At 50.1% G+C, this 16,929-nt stretch overlaps 1 protein-coding gene across 1 annotated transcript in view; it reads right to left on the reverse strand.

The window, feature by feature from the left end:
- The window catches only part of SORBS1 (sorbin and SH3 domain containing 1), a 227,277-nt gene that overhangs the window by 69,902 nt on the left and 140,446 nt on the right, over positions 1-16,929 (reverse strand). The window contains 5 exon segments of the mRNA XM_032313382.1: positions 4,681-4,743; positions 5,067-5,141; positions 6,875-6,938; positions 8,929-9,101; positions 14,242-14,271. Of these exon segments, the coding sequence (XP_032169273.1) occupies positions 4,681-4,743; positions 5,067-5,141; positions 6,875-6,938; positions 8,929-9,101; positions 14,242-14,271 (405 nt within the window).

The raw sequence follows: 16,929 nt of genomic DNA on the forward strand, positions 1-16,929 counted from the left end.
CCACTGTGGCATGGTATGTCACCACACCCTGGGAACGCCTCGAGACACTTCACCAGGAGGGGGCAGTGGTCACTGTCAGCCGGACAGTGGAGGAAGCAGCATCCAAAAGCAAGAGGGAAAGCTGGTCTCTGGGACGTCCCCCTTTGGCTGATAGGACAGCCCTCTGCCCTGACATGGCCCGAAGTATTCTAACAGGCCATGCACCGTGGAGTAACACACCAGAGACTTGGTTTTGTGCTGATGTGGAGGCATCATTTGATAAGCTTGGCCATTTTGTCGACACAAAGCCCATCAAGAGAGCCAACATCATTTGGGCATGTTCAGAGTAGGAAGGCTGGTTCTTTTGAACCCGCAGCCCCCCTCAAATTCTATATCCGAATTCCCTGGATTGCACTGGAGAGTAGCTTCTCCTTGGAGGGTGGAAAGGGCGGTCCCCTCCATTCTGGTGGCTCTCAGTACTGGCGTCAAATCACTTGGGGACATTTCTTAACTACACGCCCCCCCCCCCCCCGACGCCATCCTGGGAGACGCTGGCACCTGGGCTTAGGGGTCAGAGAGGGTCAGCTGAGAACACAGAGTGCAGCAGGAGAGGGAAAGGAATCAGCAGTGCTGTAGAACAGAGTAGGAAGGGCCCTGGAGATCTGCATTGAAAACCTGGTCCTGCTACTTACTGGGTGATCTTGCACATATTACTTAGCCTTCCCGAGCCTTACACCCTTCACTGATGAAATGAGGACTTACCTCCTGGGGTCCCCACGAGGATGAAGCAAGCTAATAGCTGTCACGCATTTAGCACGTGAGGCTGTGTATCCAGTAAGGGCTCAATAAATGGTGGTCATGGCAGGCACTGTTATGGTTATGCTGTTGTTGTTGTTATTATTATTATTGATAGCATTACGTCTGTGAGCTGCTGAGGTCTGAGCCACCACACGGCTGTTTCCTAAAGTGGGAGGCAGGGGCGAGGCCACGGCAGCATGTCTGAGGCCTTTCCTGCACAGCCTGCCGCCTCTCGCTTCCTCCCCAGGAGGAAACCATGGGCAGGGGTTCTGAAGACCCACCTAGCAGCCCCTCGACATCCGGGTGCGGCAGTGGGTGGGGCTGGCTCCGGTCACTTCAACAGCCCCTTCTTCCCGCCCCCCCACCCCCATCTTTCTGACCAGACATCACAGAGGCTACAGAAGGACATCTCTCTGCCTGCAGGAGAGAGAACTGAATGGAATTCACAGACAAGCAGCTCTGGGTCACAGAGGAAGGAATGATGGGGAGGGGAGAGTGGGTCAAGTGAAAGTTAGAAAAAAAAAGAAAGTAAAACTCATTTGCTTAGCCTTACTTAAAGTTATTCCCAAAAGGTTTCTGGGAAGTTATTTTTGATAAGCTTTCTAGGGACCAGGGTACATAGTGAAATTTCAAGAAGTCAGTCTCCTGAATTCATTCTGCTCTTGCTCGGGTCCCTAGCCCCCCAGTCTCTCCCAACTACCACAGGAAACAAAGAGCAAACTGCTCCTGTCCCACAGCCTGGTCTCAAAGATCACAAAAGGAGTAGAAGGGACTGCTCCCTGTTGGGAGTTGACAGGTTTCTTTCAAGTACATTTTAAACTTCATGGATTAAGGTGTGATAACTCTATTTATCTTCTGAAAGTCTGGACAAGTTTGCTTTTTCTTTATAGTTGGGGGGGAGGATGTTGTTACGCCGGCATACACAAACTTTCCTGGAGTCTTTTACTAGTCAGGAGAATCAGCTTTCAGACACTTAGAAATATCTTCTTTTATACTGGATAAACAACTAGGATTTCAGACAGAGACAGAGGCAGCGGCCCTTAGGCTAGGCTGTGATAGGTTTATTGCCAACAATTCTAGTTTCAAATTCTGAGGACGAGCGAAACCAAAAAACCTGCAGCAACGACTGTCTCCTTGCAGAGGACAGACCCTGGAATAGCAGCTCACATTTCTCAGTAAAATGGGCTATTTTTTTAATGCTCACTAAAACCTATGGATAGAACCTTGGCTACGTGCTAATTTGTCCTCAACACCTTTCTTTGAAAGGCATAAATATTTCCCACATTAAGAAGGGTGTGCAGAACCCAGGGCCACCTGTCAGGAACACAGAGCTGAGGGGGACCTACCAAAGCTTACAGACGTCACAACCACAAGCCAGAGAATCTCTGATTACTTAAAAAAAAGAAAAAGAAAAAGAAAAAAAAAAGAAACAAAAAACCCCAATTCTTTAATGTGATCTAGCTCAAACATCTCCTTCATTTGTAAAAAGCCTTCAAATAATTGAATATATGTGTGGTCTATGTCTGGCTCAGTCATCTTTAGCAGGAGCAGGGGCAATGAAATCCACCCTATTTTTAAAATCTTTCCAGGGAAGAAGACTTCTTAGACACTTGTGGTAAAGCCTAATCATCTTGGTTATTATTAATCTTTTATGTTCAACCTAATTTTCCCCCTTTTTAAATCCTTCACAATTTCATCCTCTTTGGTCTTTCAAAATAAGAAATATTAAGGTCTGCTTCCTACATTATAGGTGACAAGTTACCATATCATCCCTTACTGTTTCCGCCTCAAGGCCAAATAACCCCAATTCCCCCTAGGGTCTGACTTGACCTGTAGCAAAAAGCTGACGTCATTGTTAGCTGGGGTGCTAGGTGTGGCAGCTGAGGACCGTGGCAGCTGTGCGTGTGGCCACAAAACCCCGTCTTCAGACCAACAGCCAGCCTGACCGTGGAAGTTGCTGGCACTGCCTGCGGCAGGCCTATGGCACTCTTCTGGACTCACGTAGTCTCTGTGTTTCTCCACAGGACTCCTCCAGGTAGCCTTCCATTGCCTATGGGACACTACGCTGTCAGACTTGCCATGCACTTGTCATCTTCCCCAAAAGGGAGCCCAGAAGGAGGGTGCTGGGACCTCAAGTCCAAATGAGCACCAATTGAAAATCGCATTTAGTCAAAATCACCCTAAAAACAGAACAAAACTGTCTCCCTCTCTTGGCTCAGTCAATTGCTTCTTAAGCAATGCTTCTGGCTAGAATCTGCACTCCAGGATAAAAAGACTAGCTTATCGCACAGCAAATAGATTCTTGTTGGAAGTGAGGAGGTCACTGGTTGTGATGAAATCACCAGCATCGAGCTGCAAGCCTGGGTTTGTTTGGGAGACTTTTTTTCTTCCAAATCAGGCATGAAATAGTTGGAAACCACGGATGAGCACATCAAAGGGAGAACCAAAATGGAATCCGGTATTTTAACTAAAACAGGCATTCTTCTGTATGTGAGAGGTAATCAGTAAGAGTTTGGTGAATGAGTGAACGCATGACCTAACTAACCCATGACCAAAAGGGCTGTGGAGGATAGTCTGTTGAGCTAATGAGAGCAGAGAAATACTGAGGGGGCACGACAGGGCTGCATCTCTAAGAAAGAACTATGGTACCACGGTCCAAAGCCTCGCTCATCAACATTCTCAGGTATATACTGAGGATCTCCTTCGCACCAGCAAGCTTTCCTTTGGCCTTCTGAACACATGCCCTTGCAGCTGCCCCCACTCTGGACATGGTGCGAGGAAGGGGCCTTGTCTAACTCACTGCTGGATGTGCACCTTTGAGAACACGGGACATGTCTTATCCACGGCACTATTTTCAGTTCCAAGGACAATGCGTTGTACTAACGCTCAGAATTAATCAAATCAGTCAAGAGAGATCAACATCTCATCCTAGAAGAGCATTTAATGGAATTTCCTCTTGTATGCCCCTTTCCATATCCCTCTTTCTAGGTCACTCACCCAAAGGTCAGAAAATCCCTGGGATGAGGGTAATTTTAAGGATGGTGTCTTTTTTTTTTTTATTTTAAGATTTTATTTATTTGTCAGAGAGAGAGAGAGAGAGAGAGCAAGCACAGGCAGGCAGAATGGCAGGCAGAGGCAGAGGGAGAAGCAGGCTCCCTGCTGAGCAAGGAGCCCGATGTAGGACTCAATCCCAGGACGCTGGGATCATGACCTGAGCCGAAGGCAGCTGCTTAACCAACTGAGCCACCCAGGCGTCCCTAAGGATGGTGTCTTTAACCTACCTTTAAAACCTTTTTTGACACCTAGACGTTTTGCTCTTAGATACGCGTGTGGCAATCCTTCCCAGCAGGTCCAAATTCCTAGCCAGCGATTTCATGAAACAATTTCTAACGTGGCCAAAACCCTTATTTTCAAGGGACATTATCTCCCACCATGAAGGAATCTCTTACCTGGACACCCCTTTGGGAATTCCCTACCAAGGAGATACACCCTGAAAATCTATGACAAGAGGGGCCCAGTGATGGGCTGTAGCACATATGGGAACTGGGTAACTCTTCTGTTGTTGGCAGCATGATGACTGGCTCCCCATGTCACTGCTAAGCCACCAGAACCATGTGACCACCCCAAGTACTGGCCCCAGAGCCCCACATGATCAAAGCATTATAACTAAGCTACATTGGTTACCCCATTGATCATGGGAACTCCAAGGGAACAGGATTAAAATCCATCCAGACAGACTCGGGTCATATAGTCAGCAAGGAGTGAGACTAAACCAACAAAACACAAGGTTGGGGGAAGCAAACGATTGGGAGACAGCCCGTTAGCCACCAGAAAAAAACCCAAGGTGAAGAAGAAAGTAACAGCACCAGCACAAAGAGAGGCACGTGAGTTTCCTTTAATTACCTTCTGATTTAGGACTAGGAGTAGATGCTGGAAACTGGTAGGTAGGAGTGTAAGGATTGTCCTCTGTAGCAGAGAAAAGCAGTGGATTTTGAAACCACCCACCATGAAGTGGAGGAGCTCACAAATCCCGCAACTGACTCTTTTGAATGATTACCTACTTTAGTGTTATTAAAGCACACGGCATCACACTGAACACAAGATTAATGAATTAGGAAGGCCTTAGTCATTTTAATATAGCACATCATGCAAATAAGTGAAATAAAATTTTCACCAACCAAAAAGGACTATAAAAACAAAATCTAAAAGCCAAATCTTATTTGTAGAATGGAACTATAAGAATTAATTTAAGGCTAGGACAACAGATACACTGTCTAAGTTTATGGTACCTTCAGAATTTTGCTGGATTTCAGGAAGTTCAGGGAATTGGTACGTAGGGAAATAAGGGTTTTCTTCAGGAGTGTCTGGCAGAGGAACAGGTTTGGGAGAGAGAATAGAGGAAGATACAAACGGAGAGAATGAACGAATAGGGATCTGCACACAGTTAAGGCTCCTTGAATTCTGGAACATACTAAGCTTCAGTAGTGATATGAAGGAAATTCAAATTGCTTTTAAAAAATCCAGTCCTTTTGCCTGAATTACTGAGACACATCCAAAGGGACAATATCATTTTTCCTCTTGGACAAAGAATTACATATACACAGGCTCTAGTAAGCAAAAAGGGTTTAGCACAAAGCTTCAAGTTTCCAAACAAACAAGTGGATTCTTAAATTTTTGCACATCTCTGCCTACCATTAGGGCAGCTGGTTTCATTTAGAAACTGTAATTTGGGTTTAGTTAATCCCTCCCAAGAGAGAAGTGATGTTGCCCGTGGGACAGAGTAACAGACTGTTCACATATGCTCCTGTGGCTTGGCATTTGGGCTGCAAAAGCCAGGACTCAAGGTGAAAGAGACACAGAGTGCTGGGGGAGCTGGACATTGGCTTGAGGAAATGACCAAGAGAATGGACATCACCCAGTCAGAGACCTGGCCTTTGGTGTCCCTGCCATGACTGAGCTCATCCACCCAACCACAGTGGATTTGCTCTTGGTTTAGAAACACTAAACACTGAACATCTCGGTATTCTGAAAGAGTTGGAAGAGAGGCACAGCCAGGCTCATTGTGAACACTGTAGGAGCTCAGCACCAGTGAAGTTAGTGGACATCTGCAGCTAATCAGAGCGATCGGTTACTTGCGGTTTAGGCCGACACCAACCAGAACGCTTTCCTTTTGCCTTCACGTGTCCTCTGTGCCAGGCGGCCAGACTGGATTTGGCCCCAGGGAACGACAGGATGCACTGCCCCTGGGAGGAGTGGTGCCCTTCCCACAGGGCAGCTGCATCCCTGCCCACCAGCTGACGGGCATCGCAGGCGGATGGGAGCTGCTGGGGTCATGAGCTGCCCGAGCACCGGCCTAGGGTTTTCCCACCATGCGGGATCACCTGCTGACAAGCCCAGCGGGACCCTGATCCCGAAGCGCTTCTCTTTGAGCCTGAGCGGGCTTTGCTGTGTCAGCTCTTGACTGGCTCCCAGGGCTACCTGCCAAGTGCTGGCTCCCAGCTGGGGAAGATTATTTTTCATTTTAATACCACCTTACAGGTGCACCATGCATGCTACTTCCTAAGACAGAATTTGCTCTCATCTGGACCCTGCGACATCCCTTGGAGGAAGGGAAGAGGGCTGAATGTGGAGAGGTATGTGACTGGCCCAGTGCTTAGGGGACTGAAGCCAGGTCAGACCAGTTCTCTCTACTCCCAGTTCAGTGCCTTCTCAACTTGCTCTGCCCACAAGGCAGTCATGGGCTGACAAGGGGTGGGGGAGCTGCACCTAAAGCCGGAAGCAGATGGGAATCAGAGCTGCTCACATCCCCGGGCAGGCAGATGCTGGAGCACAGGCGGAGTGCTGGGCTCAACCTGCTACATCCCACAACACCTGGGAGGGAGGACTTGAGAGCTGACCTCAAAGCCCGCATGTGAGGAAGAGCACAAGCGGTCCCTCCCTGCTCTTGTCTGCAGGCGTATGGCTGGGCTCAGGCAGGCTGCTCAGTGATTTGAGCACAGGGCCCAGCCTTCTGACATCCTAGCAAAGCAAGTTTAAGTCCTCACCACAACAGTCAACGTATGAACACAGCATAGCTTCTACAAATGAAAATCAGTACCTCTGTTTAGTTTGTGGATCTGTTTAAACATGGTCTTGTACCAGTCTTTGGATCTCTCGGTGTTCTAGAGAAAAACAAAGGCAAAGAGTAAAATAAAATGGAAAGGTTAGCACATTTCAGAACTTCTATGATCATGAAATCACAGCTTCTGGAAAGTAACAATATCTGAAGCCAAAACTTACATTACTCTATACATCTTGGTGACCCCACATTTAAGTCGTTATTAAAAACGCAAAACAGAAAAATAAAATTAAATTAAAAAATAAAAAAAATTTTTAAAAAATGCAAAACATCTGAGACACAGTGGCCAAACCAAGGGGTGCCTGGGTGGCTCAGTCTGTTAAGCATCCGGCTCTTGATTTTGGCCCAGATCATGATCTCGGGGTCATGAGATCGAGCCCCGTGTTGGGCTCCACACTCAGCTTCTCTCCTTTTCCCTCTGCCCCTTCCCCTGCTCAAACACACTCACCCTCTAAAATAAAATAAATAAAATCTTAAAAAAAAAAAAAAAGCCAGACCAAGAGATTCAGACCTGAATCTACAGAGTAATAATTGGCCAAAAAAGGATTTTTTGAAAAAAAAAATTTTGATTTCCAGTAACCCCTCAGAACACTAGCTATAATGTTTGATTTTGAAAAAAATAAATGGAAGATCCACTTGAAGTGTGTTCATTCATACAATTTCATTTTTCAGAGACAACTAAGCAGAAGTAAAGCCTCCTAGAAACATGAGGCAAAGAATATCTGCATGCCCCCACCCATATCAGCTTTTTCGGCAGAAGCGCAGTCGCGTGATTGAAGAGGGCCAGAGAGTTTCACCTTCATCCCAAAGCTGAGCTGTTTTTGTTTTAAGAGGAAAATAAAACAAGGATGGGTAGAGATGGGTGATTAGATCACGCATTTTCACTCTCACTTTAGAGATGAGGAATAAAGTCAAAACGATGCGCAAGGTCACAGAGCTGGCGTGGAGGCGAGTGGGAAGGTCACTTCACGTGATGGTTAGGGGTGTGGGTTTGGGAGTCAGAGTGTGTGGTGTGAGTTTGGCAGGTTGTGCCATCCTGGGTAAGGACTGTAATCATCTTGAGTCCCTGCTTCCTTATCTATGAAGTGGGAATTCTACCTGCGTTCACCTTGCAGAGTGAATGCCGAGATCGCGCAGTCCGCGGGCGGCGGTGGCAATGACCGTCCAGCACAACTCCCTTCCTGCGAATGACTGTTCTTATATGCTTAGTGTTACTTAGGACCAGACAACAGTTCTTCCAAGGCTCAGCCCATGGTTGTTTATACTTCTCCTCCAAAGAGACACCAGAAACGGTCCACTCATTACATGGAGACCGTAGAGAGATACACTGTAGCTAGTGTTCTTAGGGGTTACTGGAACAAAAGGGGGTTCACCCTAATCCACTTTCAAAGGCAGGCTCCCCTTGAATTCCAGGGGGCCTGCAGGAGGCCGCCGCGCCTGTGCAGAGGGGGACAACTGGGCAGCTGAACCCATTCTGTGGCTCCCTTAGAGCTTCTTGCTCACCATGTGTGACAGGGTCTCTCCCAGCCAGAGGAACTTCTTCCTGAACACATTAACAGGGACCCTAAGCCCCATGCTCTCCCCAGGGTTCTGTAATCCTGAACCTGCAATTTCTGAGCATGCTCCGCAGGACACAAAAGGAAGACTGGGAGACACTGACCACGACATCCTCCCCTAGAACAGGTACTGGCCTGAAGATTCTCAGAAGTTCTACTGCAGAGAAACAGCTCGTGTTCCACCCTGCTTTAACCCCCCACAGTCCCGGAACCCCAGACCCTTTTCTCATGAGACTTAGACCATCTAACATGCTTTAAGGAAAGCTTCTGCCCTCTGAGCTCAGGACCAGGGAACGACGGGAGGCCAGAGCACAGCTCTGGGAAGCTCTGCGGCCCTCCGTGGGTCTGGAGAGTAGGCAGTGGCGAGGATTTCCGTCTAAGGCCTTTGTCAGCCACAAGTAGGGTCAGGTACTCAGGTGTACATGTGTCACCGGCGTAAGAGGAAGCTTAAGTAGGATGTGGGGTCCATATTCGTACCCGGAGTGGGATGCCCACATCATCCATGGAAACATCGCTCAGGTCCTGAGCGCTCCTGGCCACCCGTCTACTGTCATCCTTCGCCTTTTTCTCAGTAGCCCTTCCAGGTGAGGTGGGCTTCTCCTGTGTTGGTGCCAAGTCCTGCTCTCCCACTCTTCTTTCTGACACAGGATCTGGAAGTGAGAACAGGCATTAGCTACAGCAGCTCTCCTTGTGGCTCCGAAGCAGCAATCTCCCGAAGAACCCAGCTGGGGCAAGTGTGTTTGCTAATTCCCAACAGGTATGAGTCTCACTGAGAGCACAGTTGGCAAATGAGGGCCTGTTCGCCTGTTTTCGTAGTCAAGTTTTATCAGGACACAGCCACACCCATTTGTTTACATATTACTTATGGATGCTTTCAAGTTATAGTGGCCAAGCAGAGTAGTACCTACGTCACCCTTTCCATTGCTGAGTGCACATTAGAGTTGATCGGGTTCAGGACTGGAGGTTACAGGGTGAATAAACAGACCAGGTGTTTAGATGGTATACTCTGTTATTCCCAGTCACGTCCCTTACTACGGGAAGGCGTCATGGCTCTGCACAGCACGTCCTGCGGCCATGGGGCATGGGCCTCTCGGGGTGGGGGCCTGCAAGGAGCTGACGGCCAGTGGGCAGAAAGGGCGAGAGAGCCGGCAGTGAGAGTGCAGGATGGCCAGGGCAGAAGGAACCCACATCCAACTTAGCTGAAGAATTTAAGTTCAGGGCTGCCATCTCGGAGGGAGCCAAACATGAAGTGAAGGGTGCCCCTGGCAGGGGAAACAGCAACAGCAAATGCAAGGAGCCTCTGAACTACTCTGAGTTACACAGGGGCCAGGCACTGTGCTCAATTCTTCATAATCCATGATCTCAGTTCATCCTCCCAATAACGCTATGAGGAAGAAACTATTATCCATTCACTAGAAACAAAAACAAATAAAAAAAACCAGTTTGGGGTACCAAGGCAGAGACATTAACATGCCCTGCCCAAGGTCACACAGCTGCCACGGGGCCAAGCTAGGATGTGGATTAGGGACACCTGACCCCAGCGGGTCTCTCTGAACCATGTCCTGTCGTATCACCTTCCAAGACGGCACCAAGGCTCCAAGCCTGGCCTGATCCAAACAGAAGTTAGTAAAGGGACTGGGGTGGGGAAGGCAGGGAGAGATGGCTGCCTTCATTCAGACACAGTAACTTTGACAGTGAGACATCCAAGCAGAAATGCCCTCAAAGAAAGGGGGAGCAGAGCCCCGGTAAGGGGCCCTGGCGGGAGTGCCATTCCCAAGCCATCAGCAGTAACGCAACGGAAGAGGTCATGGAGGAGTCCATGAGGGCAGAGTCAAGGGCTGTCATGAGCTAAACGATGTCGCTGGGACAGGCTGAGGAGCAAAAGGGATCCCCCAAAGGACACACGAGTTATCAGAGGGAAAGGAGGTGAACCTGAGAGAAACAGTGTGGCATCACTGAAGCCAGAGAAGAGAATTCCAAGAAGCGGACGATTCAACCCGTGAAAGGAAGGAAGGACGAAAAAGGAACACCGGGAGAATGGGGCATTCCATTAGGCAAGAGTCACGGGATCACTGGCGAGGGAGCAAGTTTCTGAGGGCAGTGGGGTGGGTGCCAGACAGTAGAGAAAGGGACGAACCTGGGAGCAGGAGGCAGGGAAGGAAGTAGGGAGGCGGTCAGCACACAAGGAAGACTATGGCAGGTGGCAACCAGAGAGGCCAAGAGGTTGGGGGTCAAAAAGGTCTGAGCTGGGGGAGGCTAAGTCCTAGCAGCAACGCCCTGGCAGTGAGACTGAAGGGGAACTAGGGGCAGCCTGGCATCCAGGCGGTGGTGCTCAATCAGGATCTGGTCACCGACTGAGGGAGCACTTCTCACCCCTGGGAAAGGCAGGAACGCAGAGGGCTGTTTAGAGAGTAAACTCCAGCAGAAAGGAGGGGCCCGACGGTGCATGCGAGGTTTTGCCTGAGTCAGAGATGTCCCCGTGTGAAGGAGGGGCCGGGGAAGTGGGGACACACCGCTCCGATGCTATGACCTTCAAAGCCTGCCCACCCGGAGTGGAGGGGGCGGTGACCCGGCTGGGATTTCAAACCAACTCCTGAAACAAGTACTCATTCTGCAACCATAGAGTGGTTTCTAGACATTCTGCCCAAGACCCAGCTCAGCGTACGCTTCAGACAACCCGACCCCCAGCGTCACCGCCATGCGCTTCACAGGATGGTGAGGCCAGACTGGACTCATGGGATGAGTTCTCATGCCCCCAGCAGTGCCAACAGGAGGCCACAGATTTGGCAGGAGGCCTGGAAGTGCAGGGTGATTTCAAGTCACCCAAGTCTACCCTTACTGTGGCTTTGCTGAGCATTTTCCTCCCGCCTGGAAAGGCCTTCCTAAGTGCCACCAGGAAGCAGCAGTGGGGCTGACTCCAAGCCATCTCACCCAGTGCCTGGAGGCGCTCACATTCCTCACTCCCACGTCCTCTCTTTGCACGGACTTGGCGTTCTCAGGGATTCCAGACCCAGAGATATTTTTTCATTGTTAGGGCAGGTGGCCCCAACAAGAATCACCTAACTGCAAAACTGGGGTGACAGTCCAGTGATTCGTTCCAAAGCGGTCAGAGGTCTTTGGCTCTAGAAAAATGTGCCCTGAATTATTATACTTTGGAAGCTTGTGATCATGGGCTTCATGACTGAGTGGATTTTGGGGCACAGAAAGACGAACGGCAGCCTCAAAGAAAAAAATTTTGTTGTTGTTGTTATGTAGTGAAAACCTAACGTGACACTTTCTTGTACCAGGCAGGTGACAGGACCACCCAGGGACATCCACGGGACAAGAGGGGTGGCTGCTGTTTCTCAGGAATACTGATTCCCTCAGCAAGACCTCCTGCAGCATCTCCGTCCAGTTTTGAACTGAACTTTTAAAAGGAAGTTGCTGCAAAGGGCCACTCAGTAAGTGACAATGCTGACAACCTGGGACACGGCCTCTGTGTTTGTGGACAGCTTTCCTTCCCTTCACACCCAAAACTCTATGATCGAGGACCACAGCAGTGCCGACACCTCCCTGAGGAAAACGTGCCAGACCCTTGGCCCTAGCCCTGACCTGCTTCTGTGCGCACCTCCCCGAGAAAGCCATGGGCTTGATGGCCAAACGCCATGTGGGTCTCTGTCCCGAATGAATGCCATTGAACAAGAAGCCTCATTAAGGCTTGATAAAAACCCACTAAGGACAGGGGGCTGGGATGAGAAGGGTGGCCCTTCAAGTGCCATCACCCGAGGTACTCGTGCTGGGGAGCAGACTGGAGTTAGCCCAGCTGGGCTGCTCTCCTTCAAAACAAAATCGTGCCGCTGCTTTGTCAACAAAAACTAACATTAAGTGAGCGCTTACTTTATGCCCCACTTTATCAAACACCTTTAGTGGCTCTGCCCCAAAACTCAAGGAAGATGGAAACATGAAGCTTATTTTGGAGCCAAGGAAGTGGCCCGAGCCTGCCAGCCTGGTGGAGAAGCCCTAACATTGTGTAGCGCTTTCTGGTGGGCAGAGCACACCCCCCCTTCCTGTTGCACATGAGCCTCACGCCTCTTTGGAGGAAGCTATGCTGCAGAGAAGTAAAGTCACTTACCCAGGCAAAAACGATGTCAATAAAAAGAGCCAGGAGCAAACACTGGGCCTTCTAACCTGTGTTTGGGCAGCTGTTTCATCCATTCCACTGCTCCTTCCCAAATCCCAAAGGCAGGAACGTGTTCCCAGGAGCTCCCTTCGTTTCAGAGCCACTCAGCTCTCAGCCAACCTGGGCGGGGGCCAGGCGCTGAAGTGGGCTGGTGTGGCAGAGTCAGGAGGGGGCAGCGAAGGGCACCTTGTGCTCAGCCACGGCCTGTCCTGGTCCTGGGGCCAAGTCCCGATAAAGCGGAGAGGGTGTGAGAACCCCGTGTTCGCCCCCACTGGGCTCTCCACGAATCCCAAGGGCAGCAGTAGCAGGAAGTAACAGAAATCGTGAAGCAGCTGCTCAGAAAACAGTGGCTTTGTGTATTCACGAGATCAGGGATTCCTGCCCCAGATTTACACGTATCTATAATACCCACCAAGTGCCCATCTGACACATGTGGTTTCTTCTAGAGGTGAATCTACCGCCTTTATTAGATTCTCCAAATGAGTCCATCACCAAAAAAAAGTTATGAACCATCATACCACACCATGGGCTGCTGGAGGGCAGCACAGTTCCCAGATACTGCCACAGAGCCCGGCCTGGGGTGGGATCCAAAGTAAGCACTCAATAAAATGAGGACCGAATTAACAGTGGTGTCTGCGGATCATGGAGACGCATGTCTACTGAGCTCCTGATGTGTGCCAAGGCTTGGTGCTGGGCTGCTCATACGCAGGACCTATGTGGCACTACTGTGTTCCCCATTTGGCAGGTCAGAAAGCTGACCTGTGGTTTAGAGCATTAGCAGCCTGCTAAGCTGCCCCATGGGGAAGCAGGAGGACTGGGACTCAGGGCAGAATGGCTACAGAGAGCCCTAAGGACATGGTAAAAGCTGCCCATCCCTGGGCTTCCTCCCAGTTCTGCCTACACATGGCTGCGCTTCATCAGGGAGGGAGCCCCGACACCTGAGGATCTAGCAGACCCAAGCCCACCACTGCCAGTTCCTGACGAGACTTGCTCCCAAGCCTGCTCAATGCACGCGCAACCTCAGCATCCCTGGGAACCTGTTAGACACACGGGTGCTCGCCCATACGCGCGACATCCAAATCTCTGGAGCTATGGCCTGGGTATCTGGGTTTTGGACCAGCTCTCCTGGAAACTCTGACGGCTGCTCACGCCCCGCCCCCACTTCCAGGCCCTGCTGGTCTGGAGGCTCTCACCCAGGCCCGTCACGCACCACTGACCGGCATCCGGGCTTGCCACCCGGTAAGAAAAGAAGCTGCGTACATTCCCTAACCCTGACTCGTCACATCCTAGGAGAGGGATTAGAAGCGACAGAAAGGGGACTTCTTCAGTGAGGCCTATCACAAACACTCCACCTGAGGCATAACCTTTTGTTCTTTTGTATTCACAGGACCCTATTCCGACCCATCCAGGAGCTGATCACGGCCGCCCAGGGCCTGTGTTTGAGCTGGGGTCACTGGTGTGGGGCGCCTCCTCTGCCCCTCAGGCTGCAAGGAGGAGGCGGGACGGCGCCCGCTTTCACCATCCATGTGGCCCAGCAACAAACAGAGTCCCCAGCACATCAGAGGAGCTCATCAGACTGTGCTGCTCACACATCTGAGGTGTCAGCGTGTAGAGAAATATTTGGCACCTACCTGAAAGGCTACTGAGTCGTTTTTGCTGTTCTGTGATAAAAAAAAAGAAAAGAAAAGATATACATCGTGAGATTTACACAGACACGGTAAGACCAGGAAGTCCTGCCAGAAGTTGTGAGTGTCCCCAAGCTGGCATCCTGACTGCCCCTTGGGCTCAGATGGCGGACTGTGGCGTGGCCACCACACCCAGCCAAGGGCCGGGGCATTACTGTGGCTTCAGTTATCCAGGTGTGGTGTCTCTAAGGACCAGCCCCCCACATCTGCCCCAAGATTCAGGAAACGGTCACTGTTTGCTGGTTGTTTCCATGTGGTTTCAAGGTGATCTGACATGGAAGGAGACCCTCCCAACTCCCCTGGTTCCAAGGGACCAGGACCCTATGACGACCCCAGTCTCAGTACGTTCAGAAGGAAACAGAATTGTGACTGTCACCATGCCAGCTCCCAGATCCCGAGAGCTCTGTCAAACACCAGACATTGTTTTAAGAGCTTTTGCACGTTAACACTTTGAATCTATGCAACAACCCTAGCAGGTAGGGCGGGCAGGTTGAGACACCTCAGATAAGCAGCACACAGTACCCACGGTGACACTGAACATCAGAGGAGGGCCTAGAACCTGGCTTCTGGATTCTGAGTGCGGCCTGCCTTCCAGCCCTGACCACCAGGCCACTACTGCTCCCCAGCAGACGGTCTCTTACTTGCTCACTCTCCCGGGCACTTGCGGAGGGGAGCCCAAGATCTCCTTCTCAGAGTTCTGTGTGTACGTGCTTTGGGATAGGCACAAAAATGACCTTTACCTTCCACAGCTGCTAAATATAAAGCAGCCACATAGATAAAAATAGAGCACTTGCCAGCCCCTGGGAGCTGTCACCAACCCCCTTGGCGGCAGCCCCACCCTCCCTCCAGAAGCCACGTGGGCGAGAAGTAAACAGAGCAGCAGGGGCACCTACAGCCAGTGGAACAGCCTGTCCGCCTCTGGACGCGGACGAAGTTCACACCAGCTGGACGGCAGGAGCCTGGCCGAGCACTAGGCTCGGCTCTGCCAGCGACTTGCTAGCGGATGTTGACCAATCGTGTAAACTCTGCTCTTGGTTTCCTCATCTGTCCGATCAAAGTGCCCACCCGGCCTATGGTCCCAAACCCCAGTCTGCCAACTGGAGGCAAGGGCTTCCTCACCAGACAACAGCAAATCTATTCAACTTCAAAGGCCAGGTTGCTCCTCCTTCTGGGATATGAAATGGCCTTTCTTTCACAGAATGACATGGATGTCACAGGAATGACATGGATAAGAGCAGTTGTTTTTCAGGGGTGCTATTTATTATATTTAGAAATGAGCAACCCTGGAGTAGTCCCCAGGCTGCTTCCCGTGACCATGAGATCCAGAGTCTGGGGGCCACTGAACATTTGGTCCCCAGTGTGGTCTAGGGACAGGAACCACCAATGTATCCTGTGAGTTGCTGAAAAAAATGCAGGCTCTCAGCCCTGCCCCAGACCTCCTACATGCAAATCTGTAAGACTGTACTCCCCAGACCATGCACATTAAAGACTGAGGTGCTCTGAGCGAGGGGACCCAGGCACCTCGTCATGCCTGAGTTTCCTGGTTCCGATCCTCCTTTCAGACGGATCATAAGTGCCCTGCCCTCAGACCCGTGGTATAAATGTCAAGGAGAGGGATGAGGAGCCGTGCAGTGTGGGCCAGGGTGGACGTGTGGTGCCCCCTCCTGTGTCTACAGCAGAGGGTGGGGACTGGCTTGCAGAGAGAAGGTTATTGTTACACTGTGCCCTGGGGCCATTGAGGCAAGGGAAAAAAAAAGGGGGGGGGAACCTTTTTTAGGATGACTAAACTAGAATTCCAGAAGTAGAGTAAAGTTATTATTCCCTCAGGAGACTTTGCAATAGTTAAGAAATTGTTTCTATGGGTACTTTCTATGAGCACTGCTGCCAGGCTGAGTAAATTCCAAAGCAAGGCCAAAACACACGACCTAAACCCCACTGACAATTAGTGATCCAAGGCTAGGTGGCTGAGCGCTTCCATTTTCCTCCACTCTTCCTGCTCCGCCCCCTTAGGGAACATATGGTTTGCTCTTTAGGAGAAGCTACTTTTAATTCCAAAAAAACCAATGTACTTGTATCCTTCACTGAAGGATGTGTGATTCAGGCAACGTGATTCTGATCTTTAAATCCAAAGTGCAGGACTGCACAAGAGAGAAAGGCAAGAACCGAAAGCTTTTGGGCAAATAAGAGGAATCCATTTGCCCAGAGAAGAAACAAAAAAGAACTACAGGCATTTCTGTGCCCAAAGATGTCTCGCTGTCATCTGAGGGACTTGGTGGAAGCCGCTGACATTACACTTGGCATTTCCCAAAAACCGAGTTGCCTTGGGAATAAATCCCATTTTTAGAGAAACTGCTTTTCCTTCTGGGAACTAACTTGCTTCTCTTTGGACTTTTTTTTTTTTTTAAGAGATGAGTCATAAAGAAGTTCATAGAGAACCAAAATTTCACTTTGTCCTGCACTGTGGACACTGTCTGGGCAGAGAAAGCTATTGCCAGTAAGGGGTACGGCCCTTACTGAGAATGGGGTCTTCTATAGATTAGGGAGGGGGTTGGGACCCCTACCATCATTGGAAGAACACAGATTCATGGAGGACGGTTAATATGGAGGCCATACATAATGAAAAAAAAAAAAATT

Source organism: Mustela erminea, chromosome 14, assembly GCF_009829155.1.
Source record: "Mustela erminea isolate mMusErm1 chromosome 14, mMusErm1.Pri, whole genome shotgun sequence".
Taxonomy (NCBI): Eukaryota; Metazoa; Chordata; class Mammalia; order Carnivora; family Mustelidae; genus Mustela; species Mustela erminea.